The 22,999-nt window shown below is 45.8% G+C and overlaps 1 protein-coding gene across 3 annotated transcripts in view; it reads right to left on the reverse strand.

The window, feature by feature from the left end:
- LOC142250140 (dimethylaniline monooxygenase [N-oxide-forming] 2-like) overlaps positions 1–22,999 on the reverse strand; it is a 62,169-nt gene that overhangs the window by 22,858 nt on the left and 16,312 nt on the right. For all 3 annotated transcript variants that reach the window (XM_075322251.1, XM_075322254.1, XM_075322255.1), the window contains 4 exons: positions 18,633–18,781; positions 15,985–16,173; positions 14,371–14,533; positions 10,601–10,743 (listed from right to left, as the gene is read on the reverse strand). In XM_075322251.1, the coding sequence (XP_075178366.1) occupies positions 10,601–10,743; positions 14,371–14,533; positions 15,985–16,173; positions 18,633–18,758 (621 nt within the window). In that variant the 5' untranslated portion in view covers positions 18,759–18,781. The remainder of the gene's footprint in view (positions 1–10,600; positions 10,744–14,370; positions 14,534–15,984; positions 16,174–18,632; positions 18,782–22,999) is intronic.

The following is a 22,999-nucleotide window of genomic DNA, read 5'->3' on the forward strand; positions in this document are numbered from 1 at the left end:
TTGTGTACTGGCTGCAGACCACCGCCGCCATTAGCCTCGCCGAGCGCAGGAAGAAGGGGGGCGTGCCTGACAAAGAGCGCGAAGGGAGCGCGCCATCAGAGCAGAGCGCTGTTAACCCCGCGAGACCCGGAAGAAAATTTGAAAAGTGAACGGAGCCTGGTAAGGTTCACTAAGGGGGAGGAAGATGTCCGACTCCGAGGGAGAGCAGGTGGCTGCCATCGCCCAGGGCGCCGCAGCACCGGCCGAAGTAGTCCCAGTCGCCGTCGCCCCAGCCCCCACTGTAGCGCCGGTAATGCCGATCACCATGCCGTACATACCAGGAGCAGAATGGCTGCCGCAGTACTCCGGGGAGTCCCATACCTTGAGTGACTTCAGAGAAAGCCTGCACAGCTTGTTCCGGGTGTATCCTCTGACTGAGAGCCAGAAGGTGGGCATAGTAATGGGACAGCTAGCCGGCGCAGCCCAGCGTGAAGCGAAGTCCTGGCCTGATACAGATAAAGGGACAGCAGCCCAGATACTGGCCAAGCTAAAGAGTACTTTTGACACCCGCACCGCAGCAGAGATAAAGATGAGATTCTTTGGGTAAAAAAAAAACACCAAAAAGGAGCCAAGACAAATGATATGTGCACACACAGAATGTGGTGAGCCTTCCTCATAAAGATGGCTGCAGCCGAGGTGCAAGATGCTGATGTCACAGCCACTCAACCTCCACATTAGGGGGGAGGGGCGGCTGCTTAGCATAAGACATGCACACTAATAAGGCTTGCACTGGGAGCCCATCATATAATGAGTGAAATGCACAGTGTCTGAACTGTGACCTATAAATGACGCCAGAAACCCAGGTCAGGCGGGCAAAACAGCACTATATAAGTGCATCTCGCACGGATACACGAGACGCACAGTGTCTGAATAATGGCCTATAAATGACGCACAACACCAGGTCCAGGCGGGTCAGTTAGCACTATGAGTACATAACACATGACAGGCTCACCATTTAACCACCTGAATTCAAAAGGTCCACACACATCCTGCAAAAATTGATAAAATGTGCCATACCTCAAATAGTGAGATATTAGTTTATATTTTGGCCCAAAATATGTAAGCTCGCAATCCGTTCGTCAAGGATTCTCACACTTGCGAGTCCCTACACTGAATTAGTTAGAAAAACCACAAAAAACTACATCAAAAAAACACCAAAAAGGAGCCAAGACAAATGATATGTGCACACACAGAATGTGGTGAGCCTTCCTCATAAAGATGGCTGCAGCCGAGGTGCAAGATGCTGATGTCACAGCCACTCAACCTCCACATTAGGGGGGAGGGGCGGCTGCTTAGCATAAGACATGCACACTAATAAGGCTTGCACTGGGAGCCCATCATATAATGAGTGAAATGCACAGTGTCTGAACTGTGACCTATAAATGACGCCAGAAACCCAGGTCAGGCGGGCAAAACAGCACTATATAAGTGCATCTCGCACGGATACACGAGACGCACAGTGTCTGAATAATGGCCTATAAATGACGCACAACACCAGGTCCAGGCGGGTCAGTTAGCACTATGAGTACATAACACATGACAGGCTCACCATTTAACCACCTGAATTCAAAAGGTCCACACACATCCTGCAAAAATTGATAAAATGTGCCATACCTCAAATAGTGAGATATTAGTTTATATTTTGGCCCAAAATATGTAAGCTCGCAATCCGTTCGTCAAGGATTCTCACACTTGCGAGTCCCTACACTGAATTAGTTAGAAAAACCACAAAAAACTACATCAAAAAAACACCAAAAAGGAGCCAAAACAAATGATATGTGCACACACAGAATGTGGTGAGCCTTCCTCATAAAGATGGCTGCAGCCGAGGTGCAAGATGCTGATGTCACAGCCACTCAACCTCCACATTAGGGGGGAGGGGCGGCTGCTTAGCATAAGACATGCACACTAATAAGGCTTGCACTGGGAGCCCATCATATAATGAGTGAAATGCACAGTGTCTGAACTGTGACCTATAAATGACGCCAGAAACCCAGGTCAGGCGGGCAAAACAGCACTATATAAGTGCATCTCGCACGGATACACGAGACGCACAGTGTCTGAATAATGGCCTATAAATGACGCACAACACCAGGTCCAGGCGGGTCAGTTAGCACTATGAGTACATAACACATGACAGGCTCACCATTTAACCACCTGAATTCAAAAGGTCCACACACATCCTGCAAAAATTGATAAAATGTGCCATACCTCAAATAGTGAGATATTAGTTTATATTTTGGCCCAAAATATGTAAGCTCGCAATCCGTTCGTCAAGGATTCTCACACTTGCGAGTCCCTACACTGAATAGTTAGAAAAACCACAACAATCAGGTGGTTAAATGGTGAGCCTGTCATGTGTTATGTACTCATAGTGCTAACTGACCCGCCTGGACCTGGTGTTGTGCGTCATTTATAGGCCATTATTCAGACACTGTGCGTCTCGTGTATCCGTGCGAGATGCACTTATATAGTGCTGTTTTGCCCGCCTGACCTGGGTTTCTGGCGTCATTTATAGGTCACAGTTCAGACACTGTGCATTTCACTCATTATATGATGGGCTCCCAGTGCAAGCCTTATTAGTGTGCATGTCTTATGCTAAGCAGCCGCCCCTCCCCCCTAATGTGGAGGTTGAGTGGCTGTGACATCAGCATCTTGCACCTCGGCTGCAGCCATCTTTATGAGGAAGGCTCACCACATTCTGTGTGTGCACATATCATTTGTCTTGGCTCCTTTTTGGTGTTTTTTTGATGTAGTTTTTTGTGGTTTTTCTAACTAATTCAGTGTAGGGACTCGCAAGTGTGAGAATCCTTGACGAACGGATTGCGAGCTTACATATTTTGGGCCAAAATATAAACTAATATCTCACTATTTGAGGTATGGCACATTTTATCAATTTTTGCAGGATGTGTGTGGACCTTTTGAATTCAGGTGGTTAAATGGTGAGCCTGTCATGTGTTATGTACTCATAGTGCTAACTGACCCGCCTGGACCTGGTGTTGTGCGTCATTTATAGGCCATTATTCAGACACTGTGCGTCTCGTGTATCCGTGCGAGATGCACTTATATAGTGCTGTTTTGCCCGCCTGACCTGGGTTTCTGGCGTCATTTATAGGTCACAGTTCAGACACTGTGCATTTCACTCATTATATGATGGGCTCCCAGTGCAAGCCTTATTAGTGTGCATGTCTTATGCTAAGCAGCCGCCCCTCCCCCCTAATGTGGAGGTTGAGTGGCTGTGACATCAGCATCTTGCACCTCGGCTGCAGCCATCTTTATGAGGAAGGCTCACCACATTCTGTGTGTGCACATATCATTTGTCTTGGCTCCTTTTTGGTGTTTTTTTGATGTAGTTTTTTGTGGTTTTTCTGAGATTCTTTGGGTGCAAGCAACGGGCCACGGACAGCATAAGGGACTATGCCTTAAACTTGCAGGAGGCCCTGAAAGCAGTTAAACAGGTGGACCCAGAGAGTGTACGTGAAGAAGACAAACTCCTAACTGAGCAGTTCATAGAGGGGCTCCTGTCAGATGCCCACAGGACACAGCTGCGTATCCTGGTCCTGCAGAACCCTGCTCTGGACTTTGCAAAGTTTAAGGACCAGGCCATCAGGGTACTGAGAGAATCTACACCGAATGACCCAGTATCCCTCCGGCCTCTTGCTATCACGTACCCCGGGGTGGTGCCTGCAACACGAGCCACTGCAGGGGCTGAGGCGCAGTCCCTGGATAAGGATCCCACTGCAGAGCTCAGACAGCAGTTCCAGGAGCTGACCAAGACTGTGGCTGCCCTTGCCAAGACCGTGCAGTCTCTACAAATGACCCCCTCGCCTGCAAAAATAGAGTTGGCCTCCAGCCCAGAAGACGTCCCATGGATGCGACAGAGGAGGATTCCGCCGACCCGAGGCAGAGACACAGACCGGTATGATTCAACAGGACAACCGATCTGCCGCCACTGCAATCAGGCGGGCCACATTGCACGACGCTGTCCTTTAAACGGGCCGAGCCTGGGGCCAGGAGCCAACCCCCAGGTGTGAGGAAGCCCGGCTCAAACCCCAGCCGCAGCAAGTATGTGGGAGGACGCCCGGTCCTTCCCATTGTGCTGGATGGGATCCCTTTGAATGCCCTCCTGGATACGGGGTCCCAGGTAACAACCATCCCCCACAAACTGTACAAAAGATATTGGGCTGATTCAGACATTGACCATGGCCCAGATGATGATTTAACGATTGTGGCCAGTAATGGTCAGCCCTTACCTCAAATTGGGTACAAAGAAGTAACCATTAAAGTGGGGCGGGTGGAATTGCCATGTCAGGGGATGATAATTGTAGATATAGATCGCAAAGAATCTGACCCACTGCTAACCCTTGGTACAAATGTGATAGAAAATTGTATTGCCGAAGTGATAATTTTGTTGCAACAGGCGTCTGAAACTGCCAGCTCCGGGCAGCAGCGTGTCCTACAGAGGGAGATCAGAGCCCTGATGAGGAGGCAGCAAGTAGAGCTGGCCGGAGGAGAAATTGGCAGTGTGAGGGTAAGTGACCCCCTCCCCATTGTAATACCCCCAAGAAGTGAAATGTTGATATGGTGTCGGGCAGCAATAGGCCTCAAGGGTCAGGATTACCATGCCTTGGTAGAACCAGTGTATTCAGACAGTAGGCCTGGAGTCCTGATAGCCAGAGGGGTAGCGGACGTCCGCAAGGGGAGAGTGCCCGTCCGTGTCCTGAATTGTGGGGAGGAGGAGGCCAAATTGCCCCGGTACGCCACTGTAGCAAAACTGTACACTGTCAGTAACAATACCATTAAAGCAGTGGAACCCTTGATCCCGTCCGACCAGGCGGAAGACAATGGCTCCAAGGGGCAGCCGGAAGACTGGTGCCAAAAATTACATGTAGGCACCGACTCCACCCCCTCGCACCAAAAGCATGGGGTTTACCGGGTGGTACAGGAGTACGAGCGGGTCTTCAGCAAACACCCCCTAGATTTTGGGCAGGTGAAAGGGGTTAAACATCAAATCCCCACGGGTGATCATCATCCCATTAAAGAGAGATACCGCCCTGTACCCCCCGCACAGTATCAGTGTGCCAAGGAAATGTTACGGGAAATGAAGGAGGCTGGGGTTATCAGAGATAGTTGTAGCCCCTGGGCAGCTCCACTAGTGCTCGTAAAGAAAAAAGATGGTACAATGAGAATGTGTGTAGATTACAGGCAAATTAACCGCATTACACATAAAGATGCTTATCCACTGCCCAGAATAGAGGAGTCACTAACAGCCTTAAAGTCAGCTAACTATTTCTCCACCTTGGATCTCACCAGTGGGTATTGGCAGGTTCCCGTGGCAGAGGCGGACAAGGAGAAGACTGCATTCACGACACCAATGGGCCTCTGTGAGTTCAACTGTATGCCATTCGGGCTCTGCAACGCCCCAGGGACATTCCAAAGGTTGATGGAGTGCTGCTTGGGCCACCACAACTTTGAAACCGTGCTGTTGTACCTGGATGACGTAATAGTCTACTCCAAGACTTATGAGGACCACCTGAAGCACTTAGCAGAAGTGTTTGAATCCTTGTCGAAATATGGCCTGAAGATCAAGCCGTCCAAATGTCACCTCTTGAAGCCAAAGGTACAGTACCTGGGTCATGTGGTCAGCGCAGAAGGTGTGGCACCTGATCCGGAGAAAGTCACTGTAATCAAGGACTGGCCAAGACCCACCACAGTGAAGGAGGTGCGGCAGTTCCTTGGACTGGTGGGCTACTACCGAAGGTTCATTGATGGTTTCACCAAGATAGCAGCGCCCCTTCAAGATCTCCTGGTGGGCCAGCCAAAGCAGGCTAAGAAGCAGAGCCCTCCATTTGAATGGAGCAGCCAACTGGAAACATCCTTTGTCCGGCTGAAAGGGGCTCTCACGGGAGAAGAAATTCTGGCCTACCCTGACTACAGCCAACCGTTTGTACTGTATACAGACGCCAGCAACGTGGGACTGGGAGCAGTTCTGTCCCAGGTACAGGGAGGCAGAGAGAGGGTGATAGCGTACGCCAGTAGGAAGCTTCGGCCCACAGAAAGGAATCCAGAAAACTACAGTTCCTTCAAGCTGGAGTTCCTCGCTATTGTTTGGGCAGTGACTGAACGCTTCAAGCACTATCTGGCATCGGCCAAGTTCACCATCTTCACGGACAACAATCCGTTGACACACCTGGCAACAGCCAAGTTAGGTGCGATGGAACAGCGATGGATGGCCCGGCTGTCTAACTTTGACTTTACCATCAAGTATCGGGCTGGCAAGAAGAATAACAATGCTGATGCGCTGTCCAGAATGCCTCACTTGCCCGAGTCTGGAGAAGACATGGATGAACTCGAAGAGATAGAGTTACCGGCTTTCCATCACCAAGGTGTGTCCCAGTGTGAGCATGCTGTGGGAGTGAAGCGCTCAAGCCAGCACGGGGTCTCGGTCAACCCCTTACTCCACCATAATTGGGAAGAAACACAGAACGGTGACCCGGCCGTGCGATTGGTCAAAGAGAAGCTAGCGCAAGCTGAGACCCATCTTGGCCCAGACGCTCCAGAGGAAGCCCAGCAGCTGTGGAAGGAGAGGGGACGACTGTTCACCTACCAAGGCAAGCTCTGCAAGAGATATGTCAACTATCGAACAAATGAACTTGTCTGGCAGATAGTGGTTCCGCAGAGAGATGCTCCAATGGTCCTAGCAGCGTATCATGATAACGCAGGACACTTCGGGTGGAAGAAGTTGGAGGCCCTACTCCGTGATCGGTTCTATTGGGTGCACATGAGAAAGATGATCGAGAAGTGGTGCCGAGACTGTGGCCCGTGTAACCTGAGGCGGAAAGACGATGCCAGCCAAAGGTCTCCCTTGCAGCCAATTGTCACAAAGCAGCCTCTGGAGTTGGTGGCCCTGGACCACGTGAAGTTAACACCAAGCCGGTCAGGCTATGTGTACGCCCTCACCATTGTGGACCATTACTCTCGTTTCCTGGTAGTAGTGCCTGTGAAGGACCAGACAGCCAGGACAGCAGCTAGAGCGTTCCAGGCATCCTTTTGCCGACCTCACGGCTATCCGGAAAGGGTACTGACTGATCAGGGTCCTGCATTCGAGGCTGAAGTGTTCCAAGAGTTCTGTAACATGTACGGTTGTAAGAAAATCCGAACCACACCGTACCACCCCCAAACCAATGGACTGTGCGAGAAAATGAACCATGTGGTTATTGATATGCTGAAGACCCTACCGCTGGAGGAAAGGAACCAATGGCCAGAAAAGTTGCCAGATCTGGTAGACCTGTACAACCACATCCCAGTGAATTCGACCAACTGCAGCCCCGCTTACCTGATGCGAGCCAGACCAGGCAAGTTGCCTGTAGACTTTGAGATGGGGACTGTGTCGCCTGAGGCGGTTCAAGAAATAGAGGATTGGGATACAGAACGGCAGCAGCGGTACCGTAAGGTCCAGGAGTGCGTAGAGAGGAGCCTGTCTCAAGCAAGAACGAGACAAGAACAGCATTACAATCAAACAGCCCCAGCAACTCCCTTAGCACCTGGAGAACAAGTCCTCAAGAAGAAGCGGAAGGCGCATAAATTGGATGATCAGTGGGAAAGCGAGCCCTACACCATTATCCCCTCCAACTTTGACAATAGTAAGGTATGCCTCATAAGCAAAGATGAAGGCAAGACCTATCAAGCAATTTCCCGAGACCGCCTGAAAGCGTGCCCTGAACGGTGCAGAATCCAAAGAGAAATGAAAGGAGTACAAGGAAGTCCCCAAAGTCAAGAGAAAGAAGGGGAGATGATTCAAACCATCCTTGGAAAGTTCCCCAAAACTTGGACCCGAATAAACAATGCCATAGTGGTACCAGTTTTGACGTTTCCGCAGTTGGTCGAGCCAGAAACGGAAAAGGTTCCGGATCCACCTAAAGAATCGTCCGCTCCAGCACGAGATGACACGCCAGCAGTGGAACAGGAGGATCAACCCCCTGTCAGTGGTGAACCTGTCATACCCTTGGCGACTCTTAGATCACAAAGGCAACCATCACGCTTACCTATGGGGGTTAGGCCCACCTGTAGTGCTGAGATAGAAGACGCACCACGTAGTCAGGGGCAAACACCAGAGCTACGTAGGTCCCAGCGCAGCACTCGGGGACAACCCCCTCTAAGGTATAGGGAGTCTACTGTATAAAGTAAAGAGTACTTATTAGAGTGTAAATAGTTATGCAAAATGTCTGTCATGTTGTGCACAAAATGTTTTCTTTTTCTTTGATTGCGAAAATGGACAATTGGGCCACTGGACTATGGGTGGCCAACACCTAAATTGTTCATAGTTAGCACCAGTGTGCTCAAACACCCCTGAAGAAAAACCCGTCCGGCGTGCATAGAGTGGGGCCATCAATGCTCTGACGCACGCCCAGAGCCTACGTTGGGGGTTTGATCGCGGCGGGTCCCCCATGGAGCAGTGTAATGGACACCCGGCAGGGAGCCACACTGGACTCTTATAGAAATGTTTAAGATTGTAACGTTAAAGAGAATGTGCCTCCCATATTGGGATGAAATGTATGACATGTTATGTTTTGTTTCTACAGTCCGGGAGTACTGAATTTAACTAAGGGGGAGTGTGGCGCCCTAGGACCTGGTCGCCACAACGGCATTGCCCTCCTGAGGGTTAATGCTGAGCCTGGAGGTAATGGGGAAATCTACTGGCCAGTAAGTTAACATCCACCGCAGTTTCTCCCTCAGGCCAGTAGGGGGAGCTCTGAACCTGAAGTTTCAGGGAGCTTCCTTAAGCCTGACCTGGGGGAGGAGTTAGTTAGTCTGTAGGGAGCAGCAGAAGTGAACAGACACAGAGTGAGCTGTCCTGTGAATCTGGGGCCTAGAGCTGGAGCAGTTTGGCCCAGAGAAGCAGGAGTAGCTGAGAGGCAGCAGAGAGACTCGGACATCGGAGTCTGTGGTTGCCAGGGTATAAAATCCGTCCCTGGTAGCCGAATCCGAAGGGCAGGGGAGCTGCAAGCCCCTGGCCCAGACACATCCAAGGTACAGCTGCAGCATCAGGGCCCGGTGTGGACCCCAGCGGAGAAGCACCAGGGAGTGGGCCTGCGCAGCCACCTACAGAGGGAAGGGACGTGCTATTGGTCCCAGCAGCGAAGAGGGCCATTGCTGGATTCAGAGAAGCAGGGTCCTATCATCACCAAGAAAGGTACAGGAGTAGGCCTCATACTCAGCTGGCCAGAAAGATCACCCCAAGTACTTCCAGGCCGACCGGATCCCCATCACCACCTGTAACGGTCTCCCAGGACTGGACTGTTCCCAGAGTAAAAGAGGAAAAGGTAAAGAGACTGTTGTTTGTGCCTGGTTCTTTCCTCGCCTGTCGGCCCTGCACCGTGTTAGTCACACAGCACCAACTGTGCCCCGGGCATTGCTCCACCTGTGGGGAGCAGTACCATCATAGCTGCCATAATATCATCCCGGAGGCCTCACACAGCAGCGGCGGCTTATTAGCCGCATACCACAGGTGGCGTCACGAACACAACCATTAACAAGCAAGCCACATATTCTACTGACACCCACCAGGGCCACGGAGCCGGGCCCAGCCACCACTGACTACCACCGGACTAGTCCAGCCCGGCACCGGGTGTCCCATAGCCCTGGGGTGGGCGAGTCATAAGTACACCAACACCCCCTGCGGTCACCATCCCCTGTACGCACCAACCGGGTCCTGGGGCCACCATCACTGCCCACGGAGGGTTAACAACTTGCTGCACAACATCTCCCCTGGGTGCCCCGTAACAGCAGCGGTGGTGTCCCACCTCACCACACACCGTGGGTGGCGTCACAAACTTAATACGGCCCAGCCCGTACATATGTCCCGTCCCTCCGCGCCCCCCCCCCCCCCATATATTCGGCGTGTCCGCTAGACCCCCGGGTCCTGAGACCCTCGAGCCACCACCCCTGAAGGACTGGATCCGAGCAGCGCCGGCTGCTGGCACAGGGGCGGCACACTTACACAGTCGAAACATCCTACCATGACCTTCAGCATCTCCAGACTTGACTCCCATCACATATTGGCAAACATTAAAAATCGGAAATGGCAAAGGCAGCTGACCTTGATGACTTGCCCAAGTACAATCTCGATGTCAGAATCCCCCCGACCCCCCCCCCCCCAGTAATAATCTCATTGATAGCAGCTAAGCGTGTGACCCTCCTGCTCATTACTGTATGAATTAATGTTATGCAAATTAAACATATGGAAACAAAATTTGCAAATCATTAGCATTTATATTCATCATACAACTCCCATAATTCCATGCTTTCCTTTGCGATGTTGCAATTTTAATATTGCCTTTATATTTCAGATTTAATTTTAATTGGAGACTAAATAGAAGCTAATTTAAAAAAAAAAAAGTGAACATTAAGGCAATACTAAAGCAACAAAATGTACAATATCCCAGCAATTCCTCCCTTAAAGTCTTGCTAGACCTAATGTACAGTTAATTTCACATTAGACTTCAAGAGACTGCTTTTTGCTGGCATATTAATATAATTAACTAGAATTTGTTTTCCTTACCTTGGAAGCAGTATGACTGAGCTCGGCAGCAAGATCAGCTGCAGAATTCCCCATTCCAACAATAACAACTCGTTTGCCTTTGTATTCATCCGAATTCTTGTACTCTCGACTATGGAAATATTGTCCTCTAAACTGTTTAATGCCTAAGGGAAAAAAAAAAAAAAAAAAATGTAAGAACAAACCACAGTCAGTCTGTCTATCTATATTTTGTAAGATGGTCAAAGGGGAAATCCTGTAGGAGAGATGTTTCACTGAGGTTGTCTCAGTAATGTGAACCTGGAAGATGTGCAAACATTAGATGTTAGGCTGTGTCCACGGGAGAATGTTGCTGCGGATTTTTCTGCATCAAAATCCGCGGCTTTCCCGCAAAATCCGCACCTTTTCAAAAGGTGCGGATTTTTTCCCCACCAATTCTGAAGCCAAAATCTGGATCAAAATCCGCAAGAATAATTGACATGTTGCAGATTTTTCCGGATCAAAATCTGCACCAAATCCGCCACGGAAAAATCCGCAGCATGGGCACAGCATTTCCAAAAAGCCATAGAAATGGCTGGGAAGTGCCGCTGCTGCAGATTTTCGGGAAATCCGCGGCTTTTCCGTGAGAAATCCGCGGCAAAATCCGCGCATTTTCCGCAGCGTGGGCACATAGCCTTGGAGGGTTATTTGACCATAAAGGGTCGGGTTTCTGAATAGCTAGAGTTGGGTGGGACAACTGTTCAGTCTAGCAGATAAACAAAGGTCCTTGGATTCCCTCCGTTTGTGTATGGTGGTGAGCAGACCTTTACAGCTCTGTTCATACTGGAGAGAAGAAAAAAAAAAAAAAAAAAAAAAAAAAAGTTCCTGGGGCCCACTCGCAGCTGTATATGGATTGAGTTATCCTTGTTTTTTTAATGCCAGAAGAGACTTTAGGTTTGTTTGAGTTATTGAAATAGAAACAGTTTACCTACCTCAATCAACAGCTGAGTGAGCCAAAGCTAAAAATTATCTATCTCTATCTTGCATATGCATGTGTGAATCTGTGTATGTCCGTTAAAGGAATCTGCACCACCACATTTACAGTCACAAAATTTTGCACAGACACCCCATGTGATTTAGGAAACTTCATAGACTATTTTGATGGGAAAATGTAACCCCACGCTTTAGTTACTCTCCAAATAACCTGCTTCCATTAAAGTCAATGGAGCTGGGTACTACAGGTCATGAATAGAAGCTCTGATTGTCCTTCATTCCTATAGCAACCACTCTTAGTATAAGGCTGGAGTCACACTTACTTGCACGAGTCACACGCATTGGATCGCATGGCCTGGCTTCTTTTCTGCCAGGAGCAGCTCCGCTATATGTACAGTCATGGCCAAAAGTTTTGAGAATGACACCAAAGTAATATTTTCACATGATCTGTTGCCCTCTGGTTTTTAATTGTGTTTGTCTGATGTTTACATCACATACAAAAATATAATTGCAATCATTATGAGTACCAAAAGGTTATATTGACAGTTAGAATGAGTTAATGCAGCAAATCAATATTTGCAGTGTTGACCCTTCTTCAGGACCTCTGCAATTCTCCCTGGCATGCTCTCAATCAACTTCTGAATCAAATCCTGACTGATGGCTGTCCATTCTTGCATAAGCAATGCTTGCAATTTCCCAGAATTTGTTGGTTTTTGTTTGTCCACCCGTCTCTTGATGATTGCCCACAAGTTCTCAATGGGATTAAGATCTGGGGAGTTTCCAGGCCATGGACCCAAAATCTCTATGTTTTGTTCCATGAGCCATTTAGTGATCACCTTTGCTTTATGGCAAGGTGCTCCATCATGCTGGAAAAGGCATTGTTGGGTGCCAAACTGCTCTTGGACAGTTGGGAGAAGTTGCTCTTGGAGAACATTCTGGTACCATTCTTTATTCATGGCTGTGTTTTTAGGCAAGACTGAGTGAGCTAATTCCCTTGGCTGAGAAGCAACCCCACACATGAATCGTTTCAGGATGCTTAACAGTTGGCATGAGACAAGACTGGTGGTAGCGCTCACCTCTTCTAATAAGCTGTTTTCTAGATGTCCCAAACAATCGAAAAGGGGATTCATCTGAGAAAATGACTTTACCCCAGTCCTCAGCAGTCCACTCCCTGTACCTTTTGCAGAATATCAGTCGGTCCGTGATATTTTTTCTGGAGAGAAGTAGCCTCTTTGCTGCCCTCCTTGAAACCAGGCCTTGCTCAAGCAGTCTCCGCCTCACAGTGCGTGCAGAAGCACTCACACCAGCCTGCTGCCATTGCTGCGCTAGCTCGGCACTGCTGGTAGTCCAATCCCGCAGCTGAAACAGTTTTAAGATACGGTCCTGGCGTTTGCTGGTCCTTCTTGGGCACCCAGGAGCCTTTTTGGCAACAATGGAAGCTCTCTCCTTGAAGTTCTTGATGATGCGATAGATTGTTGACTGAGGTGCAATCTTTGTATCTGCGATACTCTTCCCTGTTAGGCCATTTTTGTGCAGAGCAATGATGGCTGCACGCGTTTCTTTAGAGATAACCATGGTTAACTGAAGAGAAACAATGATACCAAGCACCAGCCTCCTTTTAAATTGTCCAGTGGTGTAATTCTTCCTTAATCATGACTGATTGATCACCAGCCCTGTCCTCAAACACCCACACCTGTGTTAATGGAACAATCACTAAAACAATGTTAGGCCGGTTTCACACATCCGGCTTTTTGCCGTTTTGCCGGATGCGGCGCTCTCCCGTACAGTTAAGACAGTACAATGACAGCGCAACAAGCGCCGGTCACATGCTGTCATGTGACCGGTGCATGTGACCCGGAAGTTACAGCGCTGTCATTGTACTGTATTAACTGTACGGGAGAGCGCCACATCCGGCAAAACGCCGGATGTGTGAAACCGGCCTTAGCTGCTCCTTTTAAGGCAGGAATGATGTTGAAAGCATTTTGGGGGTTAAAGTTCATTTTCTTAGCCAATATTGACTTTGCAAGTAATTGCTGTTAAGCTGATCACTCTTTGACATTCTGGAGTATATGCAAATTGCCATTAGAAAAACTTAAGCAGTAGACTTTGTAAAAATTAATATTTGTAGCATTATCAAAACTTTTGGCCATGACTGTATTTCTATGATGCTGACCTGCTCTTGTCAGGAGAGCCGTGGCCGGTCCGGGCAGTGCAATCCAATACTTGCAGGAGTAACACGCAAGTGTGACTCCAGCCTAAGAAGCGAGAGAGAAAGTTACTATCCCGGGCAATGCCAGGTACTACAGCTTTAAAAACAAAAAAGAAATTATATATTATATTATATTATATTATATTTTTATATATATATATATATATATATATATATATATATATATATATATATATATATATATATATATATATATATATATATATATATATATATATATATATATATATATATATAAAATTTTTATTTATTACACACACACACACACTTATAGTACTGTTGAATAAAACTAAGGTGGGATTTCTAATGCACATTGTAATTACTACATTTATTTAGTAGAAACAGAGGTAAAAATAAGAATTTTGTCTATTTGGAATAATTAGCAAATTGGTGAACAGTTGAGCTACTGTATATCTCCTCTCAGCTATAGATTATAGGCTACTTTGTACAATGATTAACATAATATATCCGAGGATTCCATTGGATTTTAATGTTATCACTGATTACTACAGTAATAGCTATCACTGTACATCAGCTGAAATGGCAAAATTTTTACTTCATAATGAATATATTGCATTTATGGAGTTCTTACCTGGAAAAGATTCCAGTGGATAGAACGGATCAGTATGGTGGCCAGAACAAACCATGACTGCATCAAAAATAGTAGTTTCCTGCTTCCCATCCTTTTCGGTGGTGACATACCATTGGCCACTGCTTTCAAAGTCATTACATTTTTTCACACTGATGACAAGAGTCTTTAGAAGGACAAAAAGGGATAGTAGCTAAGGTTATCTTTCAATGTCCACATGATATTGGGAATAACCCTTTTAGAATACTATATATATATATATTGATCCATCTCTAAAGACCCTATCCCAATATGTAGTAGGAAGAATAGTAAATAATACATCCATTTAGACATGTAGTATAGTTCTAATTTAGCCATGTCTATTACCTCATGTGCAGGGCATTACAGCTTAGGTATCCATGGTTACAACAACGAGCAAATAACTTTCTATATGACTATATTACGACTCAAATCAAAAAAGTCCATGGAGCCTCTGTTAGGCACAGAAACTAGCCAGATATCCCTCCAGGAAGGACCTAGCCAAGGAGTGGCTTTTTTTTTTTTAGGAAACCACCATATTAAGTGACCCTTTTAGTCAATAGCCAACTCTTTGACAAGTTTAAAGATATGACAAGGGAAATACCAAGGCCAGGTATCCATCCACAGAGAGCTGTTTCGGGGTATTGCCCCTCAGTGTGGAGTAGGATTCTGGCCAGGTGGGAGCAATGCCTAGTGGACCAGCAAGACAAAACAATCCACTGATCTCGGGGAGACCAGCCAGAGAAAAAAAAAAAAAAAAAAAAAAAAAAAGTCCGTGGAGCCTCTTAGGAGTCTCAACACAGAAAATAGCTGGCTGCTAGCAGTGTTTTCTCTGGCTGGTGTTTATTTTAAACAAAATAAACTGAAAAGTGGGGTGTGCATTATTAGTCCCCTTTACTTTCAGCGCAGCAAACTCACTCCAGAAGTTCATTGAGGAAACTCTGATTCATCCAATGTTGTCCTAAATGACCGATGATAAATATAATCCACCTTAGTCAGCTGAAGACACAAATAAGCAGTCACTGAGTCCCAGATCCCAAAAAAAAAATGATAATGCTACGGGTCATGGAAAATAGTGTGCCACTTTTTTTGGACAAACTTCAGAATTTTAACCCTTAGATAAAAGTAAACCTATTCATTTCTGCTATCTACAAACTCATACCGACTTGAGGCATCATACCAACACATCAGTTTTAGCATATAGTGAATACTGAATAAAATACCCAAAAGACTTATGCAATCGCACTTTCTTGCAATTCTTCTGCACTTGGAAAGGATTTCCCTCATATGTCAAGATTGCAGGATTACAAGGGAAAAAAAAAAAACAAAAAAACATTATGGCTCTTGGAAGCAAAAGACAAATGAAAAATGGCCCGGTCATGAAGGGGTTAATTGAACCTTCGAAGACCGCTTCAGTTATACAGTGAGCACAAGTCAGAAAAATGAGTTACCTTAGTTGCTAATAGACACAAACGTATTCTATTAGGCAATTGTTTGCAAACAAGAGTGCAAAAAACAGACAGGAACCATAGCAAAATTGTAGAAATTTTGCTAATTAGTAAGGATGTGTGGGTGGGACATTAAAACTTTTTTTTTTACCTTAAATTCAACATATTTCAGGAGATTAAAGTGTTCTGCATATTTCCTTTGGTATTCCAACAACTTGGAATTATGGAGAAAATTTGGGAAGTCTTCTGGATACGGGAAGTCACTGTAACACATAAGTTCTTTGCTAGTGTTGCTGACAACAGATTGATAAATGCTGGCTCTGCCATCCTCAATGTTGTTCTAATAAAAAAAAAAAAAAAAAAATAAGAAAAATAAGGATAATTCATGTAAGGAAATTTTCATAGCCTTAACTGAAACCACATCAATTTTCTGAAGAGGTCGTCTTGAATGTGCTAGACATCCACAAATGCTGTTCTCTTGAAAAGACAATAAAATCCCATTTGGGTTAGGCCCTGTGCGCACGCTGCGGATTTACCACTGATTTTGCCACGGAATTGCTGCAGAAAATGTGTCTAACACTGCTGCAGTCATTCCCCAGCAAACCCTATGGGTAAAAAAAAAAAAAAAAAAAAAAAAAAAAAAAAAAAAAAAAAAAGGCTGTTCGCACAATTTTATGCCTGTGGATTTTCTGCTGCGGAATTAAAGAGTGTCACTTTTCCACACGTACCTGCAGTTTCTGCCATAATGGTAAAAACTGTGGGGACCAACTTGAGGAAAATACACAGATCCGCAGGTGTGGTTTTACCGCAGTTTTTACCAAGGGTGTGGGATTCTTTCAGAGGGTCAGTTTTTTCTCAAGAAAAAAAAAAAAAAAAAAAAATTAAAAAAGCCCAACCCATTTTTCCAGGATAACCTTGTATGCAGCTTGTTTCATACGTCCTTCACAAAGATTAACCTGCCCAATTCCAGCTTTGCTAAAGCATCCCCAGCTCATCACATCCTCCACCAAATTTCATAGTGGGTGCTAAACACTGGCTTGTACACCTCTCTAGGTCTCCAGCTAACCATTAGATGACCAGGTGTTGGGCAAAGCTGAAAATCAGGTAAAGAAAACGCAACAAACATCTATGTGAAGGACATATGACTCAAGCCCCCATACAAGGTTATCCTGGAAAAAAAACACTTGCTTCCTTCTGCTGAGGCAATGTTCCTCAACTCTGAGGACTGTTTTTTCCTGCAAGACAATGCGCCATGCCACACAGTTAGGTCAATGTGTGGATGAAGGCCCACCACATCAAAACCCTGTGATGGCCAGCCCAATCTCCAGACTTGAACCACATTGAAAACCTCTGGAATGTAATCAAGAGGAAGATGGATAGTCACAAGCCATGAAACAAAGAACTGCTTACATTTTTTGCACCAGGAGTGGCATAAGGTCACCCAAAAGCAGTGTGAAAGACTGGTGAAAAGCAGCCAAGAAGCATGAAAGCTGTGATTAACAATCATGGTTATTCCACAAAATATGGATTTCTGAACTCTTCCCGAGTTAAAACATCAGTATTGTTTCTAAACGATTATGAACTTGTTTTCTTTGAGGTCTGAAAGCAACGCATTGTTTTTATCTGACCATTTCCAATTTTCAGAAAATAAAAATAGTAAGTATATTGCTTGGAAATTCGGAGACATGTTGTGAGTAGTTTACAGAATAATAAAAAAAAACAAAAAAAACAAAAAAAAAAAACAAACAAATTTACATTTTACTCGAAAATATACCTATAAGGGTACGCTCACACGAGCGTGAAAATCGGACGAGTGCAATGCGAGAAATTCTCGCATTGCACTCTGACCAATGTTAGGCAATGAGGTTGAGCTGTTGGTCAGCTTTTCTCGCATCCAGATTCTGGATGCGAGAAAAGCGGCAGCATGCTGCGTTTTGCTGCTACCGCCGTATCTCTCGCACCCATTCAAGTGAATGGATGCGAGAGATACATCGGACTGCACTCGGATGTTATCCCAGTGCAGTGCGATCTACGCACATGCTGACAGTGGAGGAGATGGGAGGATTAACCCCTCCCTCTCCTCCGCAGCGCCTGCACTCAGCTTCACAGCTGTGACCCGATCGCAAGATCGGGTTACAGTCGCATGACACCCGGCTCACGCTCGCAGCAGAGCCTGAGCCGGGGGACATTAGCATATCGCATCCGATGCTCTCTCATCGGATGCCATACGCTCTTGTGAGTCCAGCCTAAAGAGAAAAATCAGAAACGACGACAACATATATATTTTGCTACATTATATAATTAGGCAAATCTAATTAATAACAGGAGTTAGCCCATATTATATTGACAAGCCAGCTTATTGGCAGTAATAATTATTAGCACTAGTCCTGCAACATGATCCCATACCACAGTGCTGTCCAGAGAACATGGGTAACGTTCATTACTGTAATGAGTGCCACAGTATAAAAAAAAAAAACAAAAAAAAAAAACACACACACACCACTTCACAAAAACTGATAAGTACTATAAGACCACGTGCACACTGAGTATATGGTGATTTTTTTTTTTAACCCATTTGTAAGGCAAAACCAGAAGTGGAATAATCCGAGGAAAACTATAAGAGAAACACGACCACCACTTCATACCTAGTCCTGGTTACAAATATGGAGGTAGAAACCTCAAAGACTCACCGTATGAACATGGCCTTATAGATAGTAATCTAAACATGCCTGTTTCCTAATAAAATGTGATATGAATAGGAAACAACATTGTGAAAAATAAAAGCCCATAACTACTTACAGTGAACCTCCACAGCCCGCCAATATCATCGCTCCTTTCAAAACAGGTGGGTTCCAACCCTTCATCCAGACAGCACTTAATGGCTGCCAAGCCGCTTACTCCTGCTCCAATTATGGCAACCTTCATATTTAAGGCGACTTACAAAAGTGCTGGAAAAACAAAAAAAAAAAAAATAATAATTTCATACAACCACATATTACATTTACTAATGATTAAAGATACATTATGGTGCTGGAATATTGTGAACAAACCAGTTGGCAAGCACCGCATGTAGGGAATCCCCTGATTGAGGTCTTGACAACGTTTACCTGGCATATGAACCCCCTACTGGTACATGGTATGCGAGCTCCCCGACATTGATGTGGGCTCCCACCCCAAGCCTGCATCTTTCCCTGCACATGACGGCTGATTTAATCAGCCATCATATGCCCCTAACAGCTACGGGTAGATCAAAAACGCATACACAGCTGTTAAAATGTTAAGTGTGCCAGCAGGGGGTGCACCCATGACATAATCGCAGGTCATGATGGCAAGGGGTCTGCTGAAGACCCCTGTGCCTGTCATGATGTCCATTGAAAGAAAATATGAAAGTAGGAGCACTGCACTCCCTCCTTCTGCATTTGAGATTTTATTTCACATCACAACATCATGCCCACTGCGCTGAGATATAGAATGCTTGCCAAGGAGAAGGGAGCAGTGGAGTGAAAGAGGGAGGTGGTATTTATTTATTTTTGAGTTTGTGAATACATTGGTGGCAAATGGCCAGAATACTTTATGGAAGACTAAGGCGTGCATTCTAATATATGGAGGACTATGGGTTGTACATTAATATAAATGGAGGACACTGGGGTCTGCATTCTACTATATGCAGGACTATAAGGAGTGTAATATATTATATGGTAGACTTTAGGGTGTGTATTATACTATATGGAGGACTATGGGGGTGCATTTTACTTTATGGAAGACTATTGGGTGCATTATTTTATATGGATTACTATGGGGTATGAAATACTGTTTCGAGGACTATGCCCCCCCCCCTTCCCCATAGTCCATACCCCATAGTAATCCATTAATATATGAAGGACCAATTGGAGCCAATTATACTATATGGAAAGCTATCAATATTTGGAGGGCTATCATACTGTGCGCGTGTAGAGGAATTCACAGTGGGGGGGGATTAAAACCACTGCACAATTGGGCAGCATGATATGTATGCCCCTAAATCATAGAGAAGGCCATTAGACTTTTCTGTATTGTTTGGTAAATTTAAAAAAAAAAAAAAAAAAAAAAAAAAAGAAGGTTCATATGAAGCCTATAGGATGCATTTTCCCCCCCCATGTGCTTATATTTGGACTAGAAAAACGCCACCTTTTGCAGAAAAATTCTGAAGTCTCATTTACATTGGGTGCTTTTGTTTTTCTTTCCTTCTGAGCTCTTTGTTGCATAAAAATGAAATATTTTTCTGGCCATAGTCTACTTTCTTATGAAGTAAATTAAAAATAAAAAAAAAACCCCCACACACCACAAAAAGTATGAAATAGTTATTAATTCCTTGCATTAACTAGTAAAATAAAAAAGGAGAGCAATAAATAAGTTCACACCAGTCTGTTGAAGGAATGCATTTTTTTAAGGAGATTGAATAAATTATGTAATTGCTTATATAATAATTAAAAATATTGCCAGTCTAGTGCTACATAGCTACAAGCAATTTACTTAAAAGGATCTCAAAATTATCAGAGAAAGGTGGAAATTAAGGGGCACCCCCACCCCATCCTTACCAGTGTGCAGTTACAATACCAATAGTGCACAAGTGAGACAGGCCCCAGTGATATACGGCCTCCACCTTACAGCACAGGTGTAACATAATGATGAGCAACTACTTACCAAGGATTCATTAGAGGGTGATTGCTCAGGGCCGTTATACACATCCGGCTTTTCGCCTGATTGCCGGATCCGGCGCACTCCAGTACAGTGTGAGGCCTCTTTCACACATCCATGTCTCCGGTACGTGTTTGGCCCGTTTCCTCACGTACCGGAGACACGGGCATACGTAGACCCGTTAAAATCAATGGGTCTGCGCTCACGTGCGTGTTCTGCCATGGACCGTGTGTACGTGTGGAGCATACGTGTGTCCGTGTGCTCCACACGTCAACATGTCCGTTTTTCTTCGGCATCACGGGTGTCACATGGAACGCAAACGGTCCACACGGAGGTGTTCCATGTGACACGCGCCGGAGAAAACACACATGTTTGAGAGAAAAAAAAAACTTTACTCACCTTCTCAAGCCCTCCTGTCTCTGCCGCTGCTGTCACTTGCTTCCGACCGCCGCTCATTATGCTCATTGCATGTTCACTTCACTGCGGCCGGAAGCAGCAGCAGCGGGGAGTCGGCAGGATCGGAGACCGAAGATCAGCACCACAGAAAGCGAAGCCAGGGACAGGTGAGCAGAAAGTTTCCGTTATCACGGAGAACACACGTGTGCCATAAACACGGCTCACGGAGGGCAAAACGCACCTTTGACACGTCCGTGAAAAACGTGCGTGGTTTTTCACGGCTTTGTGAAAGAGGCCTGATACAGTACAATGGCAGCACGGCAACTTCCGGGTCACATGCTCCGGTCACATGACAACATGTGACCAGAGCTTGTCGCGCTGCCATTGTACTGTATCACACTCTACTGTAGTGCGCCGAATCTGAAAAGCCGGATGTGTGAAACGGCCCTAAGACTTATATAAGGTGCCAGTCACATAGGTGCGTGTAGTGCCCCATGGCGGCTTATAGCCTATTGGAAACATCCATACTATGTGATCTGGGGGGCTGCTCAGTACTCTATAAGTGCACTCCAGCAAAGTAAATACTCTATTTTCACCCCATCAACATTTCAAGGTCTGACTGCATCCTTACCTGTGTCCATTTCTATTACTATAATGTGCAGACGTTGAGTAATTGATCAGTTGTTTTTTTTACAGCGGTATTTGTAAGAGTGGTGGACAATGTCTATTGTTTTCCTACCCCAGAAGACACCAATCAAATCATTGTCTTGTATTGTAATGTGAATAGTGTCTTGTAAATATTGTGTAGTGTGAAATATAATATGTCCCTGTGATATGTAGTGTGGATGGTATAATGCGTAGCCGTATGATATGTAGGACTGTAATGTATAGGAATGTTAATGTAGGATGTTTTCTAAGAGGGTTCTGCCCAACAAGAGACTGCAGGGTCCAAAGAAGTAGCCCACCCTGGGAGGGGTTAGCTGACAGGGAAGGTGATGTGCCATTTTGTAAGGCTGGAGTCACACTTGCGATTAACTTGCACGAGTGCAATGCGAGAAATTCTCGCATTGCACTTGGACACATGTTAATCAATGAGGCAGCTCTGATCGGCTATTTTTTTTCTCAGTCCAAAACGGACTGAGAAAAAAAATCGCAGCATGCTGCGCTTTGGAGAGTTTCTCGCGTGAGTCTCTCCAATGCAACTCTATGGGAGTGGGTAAATAAACGGATGTCACTTGGACGGCGCACACACCATCCTAGTGACATTCGTTTTTCTAAATACGTTTATTGCATGTTTCACAAAACACTGGAAATAAGTGAGGTCTTACAATATCGGTCAATCTCTATCTCTGTCAGTCGGTCTCTACCTCTCGGTCTCTATTCTCTCTCTGTCGGTCGGTCTGTCTCTCTGTCGGTTTCTCTCTCTCTCTCTGTCCATGTCGGTCTATCCCTCTCCCCCTCCCCTCTCATACTCACCGATCACGGGAGCGGCGCTGCACGGCATTCACACTGCTCCGGCGGCTTCTCCTCTTTTGAAAAAGCCGGCCGCTCATTATTCAATCTCGTATTCCCTGCTTTACCCGCCCACCGGCGCCTATGATTGGTTGCAGTCAGACACGCCCCCACGATGAGTGACAGCTGTCTCACTGCAACCAATCACAGCTGCCGGTGGGTGGGTCTATATCATGCAGTAAAAAAAATAAATAAGTAATTAAAAAAAACGGCATACGGTTCCCCCCAATTTTAATACCAGCCAGGGTAAGGCCACACGGCTGAAGGCTAGTATTGTCATGATGGGGAGACCCACATTATGGGGAGCCAACCACCCTAACAATATCAGCCAGCAGCCGCCCGGAATAGCCGCATCCATTAGATGCGACAGTCCTGGGACTGTACCCGGCCATCCCGAATTGCCCTGGTGTGGTGGCAATCAAGGTAATAAGGAGTTAATGGCAGCAGCCCATAGCTGCCACTAAGTCCTAGATTAATCATGGCAGACGTCTCTCCGAGATACCTTCCATGATTAACCTGTAAGTTTAAGAAAATGAAGACATACACCAAAAAATCCTTTATTTGAAATAAGTAACAAAAAA

Source organism: Anomaloglossus baeobatrachus, chromosome 8 (assembly GCF_048569485.1).
Source record: "Anomaloglossus baeobatrachus isolate aAnoBae1 chromosome 8, aAnoBae1.hap1, whole genome shotgun sequence".
In the NCBI taxonomy this organism is placed as follows: domain Eukaryota; kingdom Metazoa; phylum Chordata; class Amphibia; order Anura; family Aromobatidae; genus Anomaloglossus; species Anomaloglossus baeobatrachus.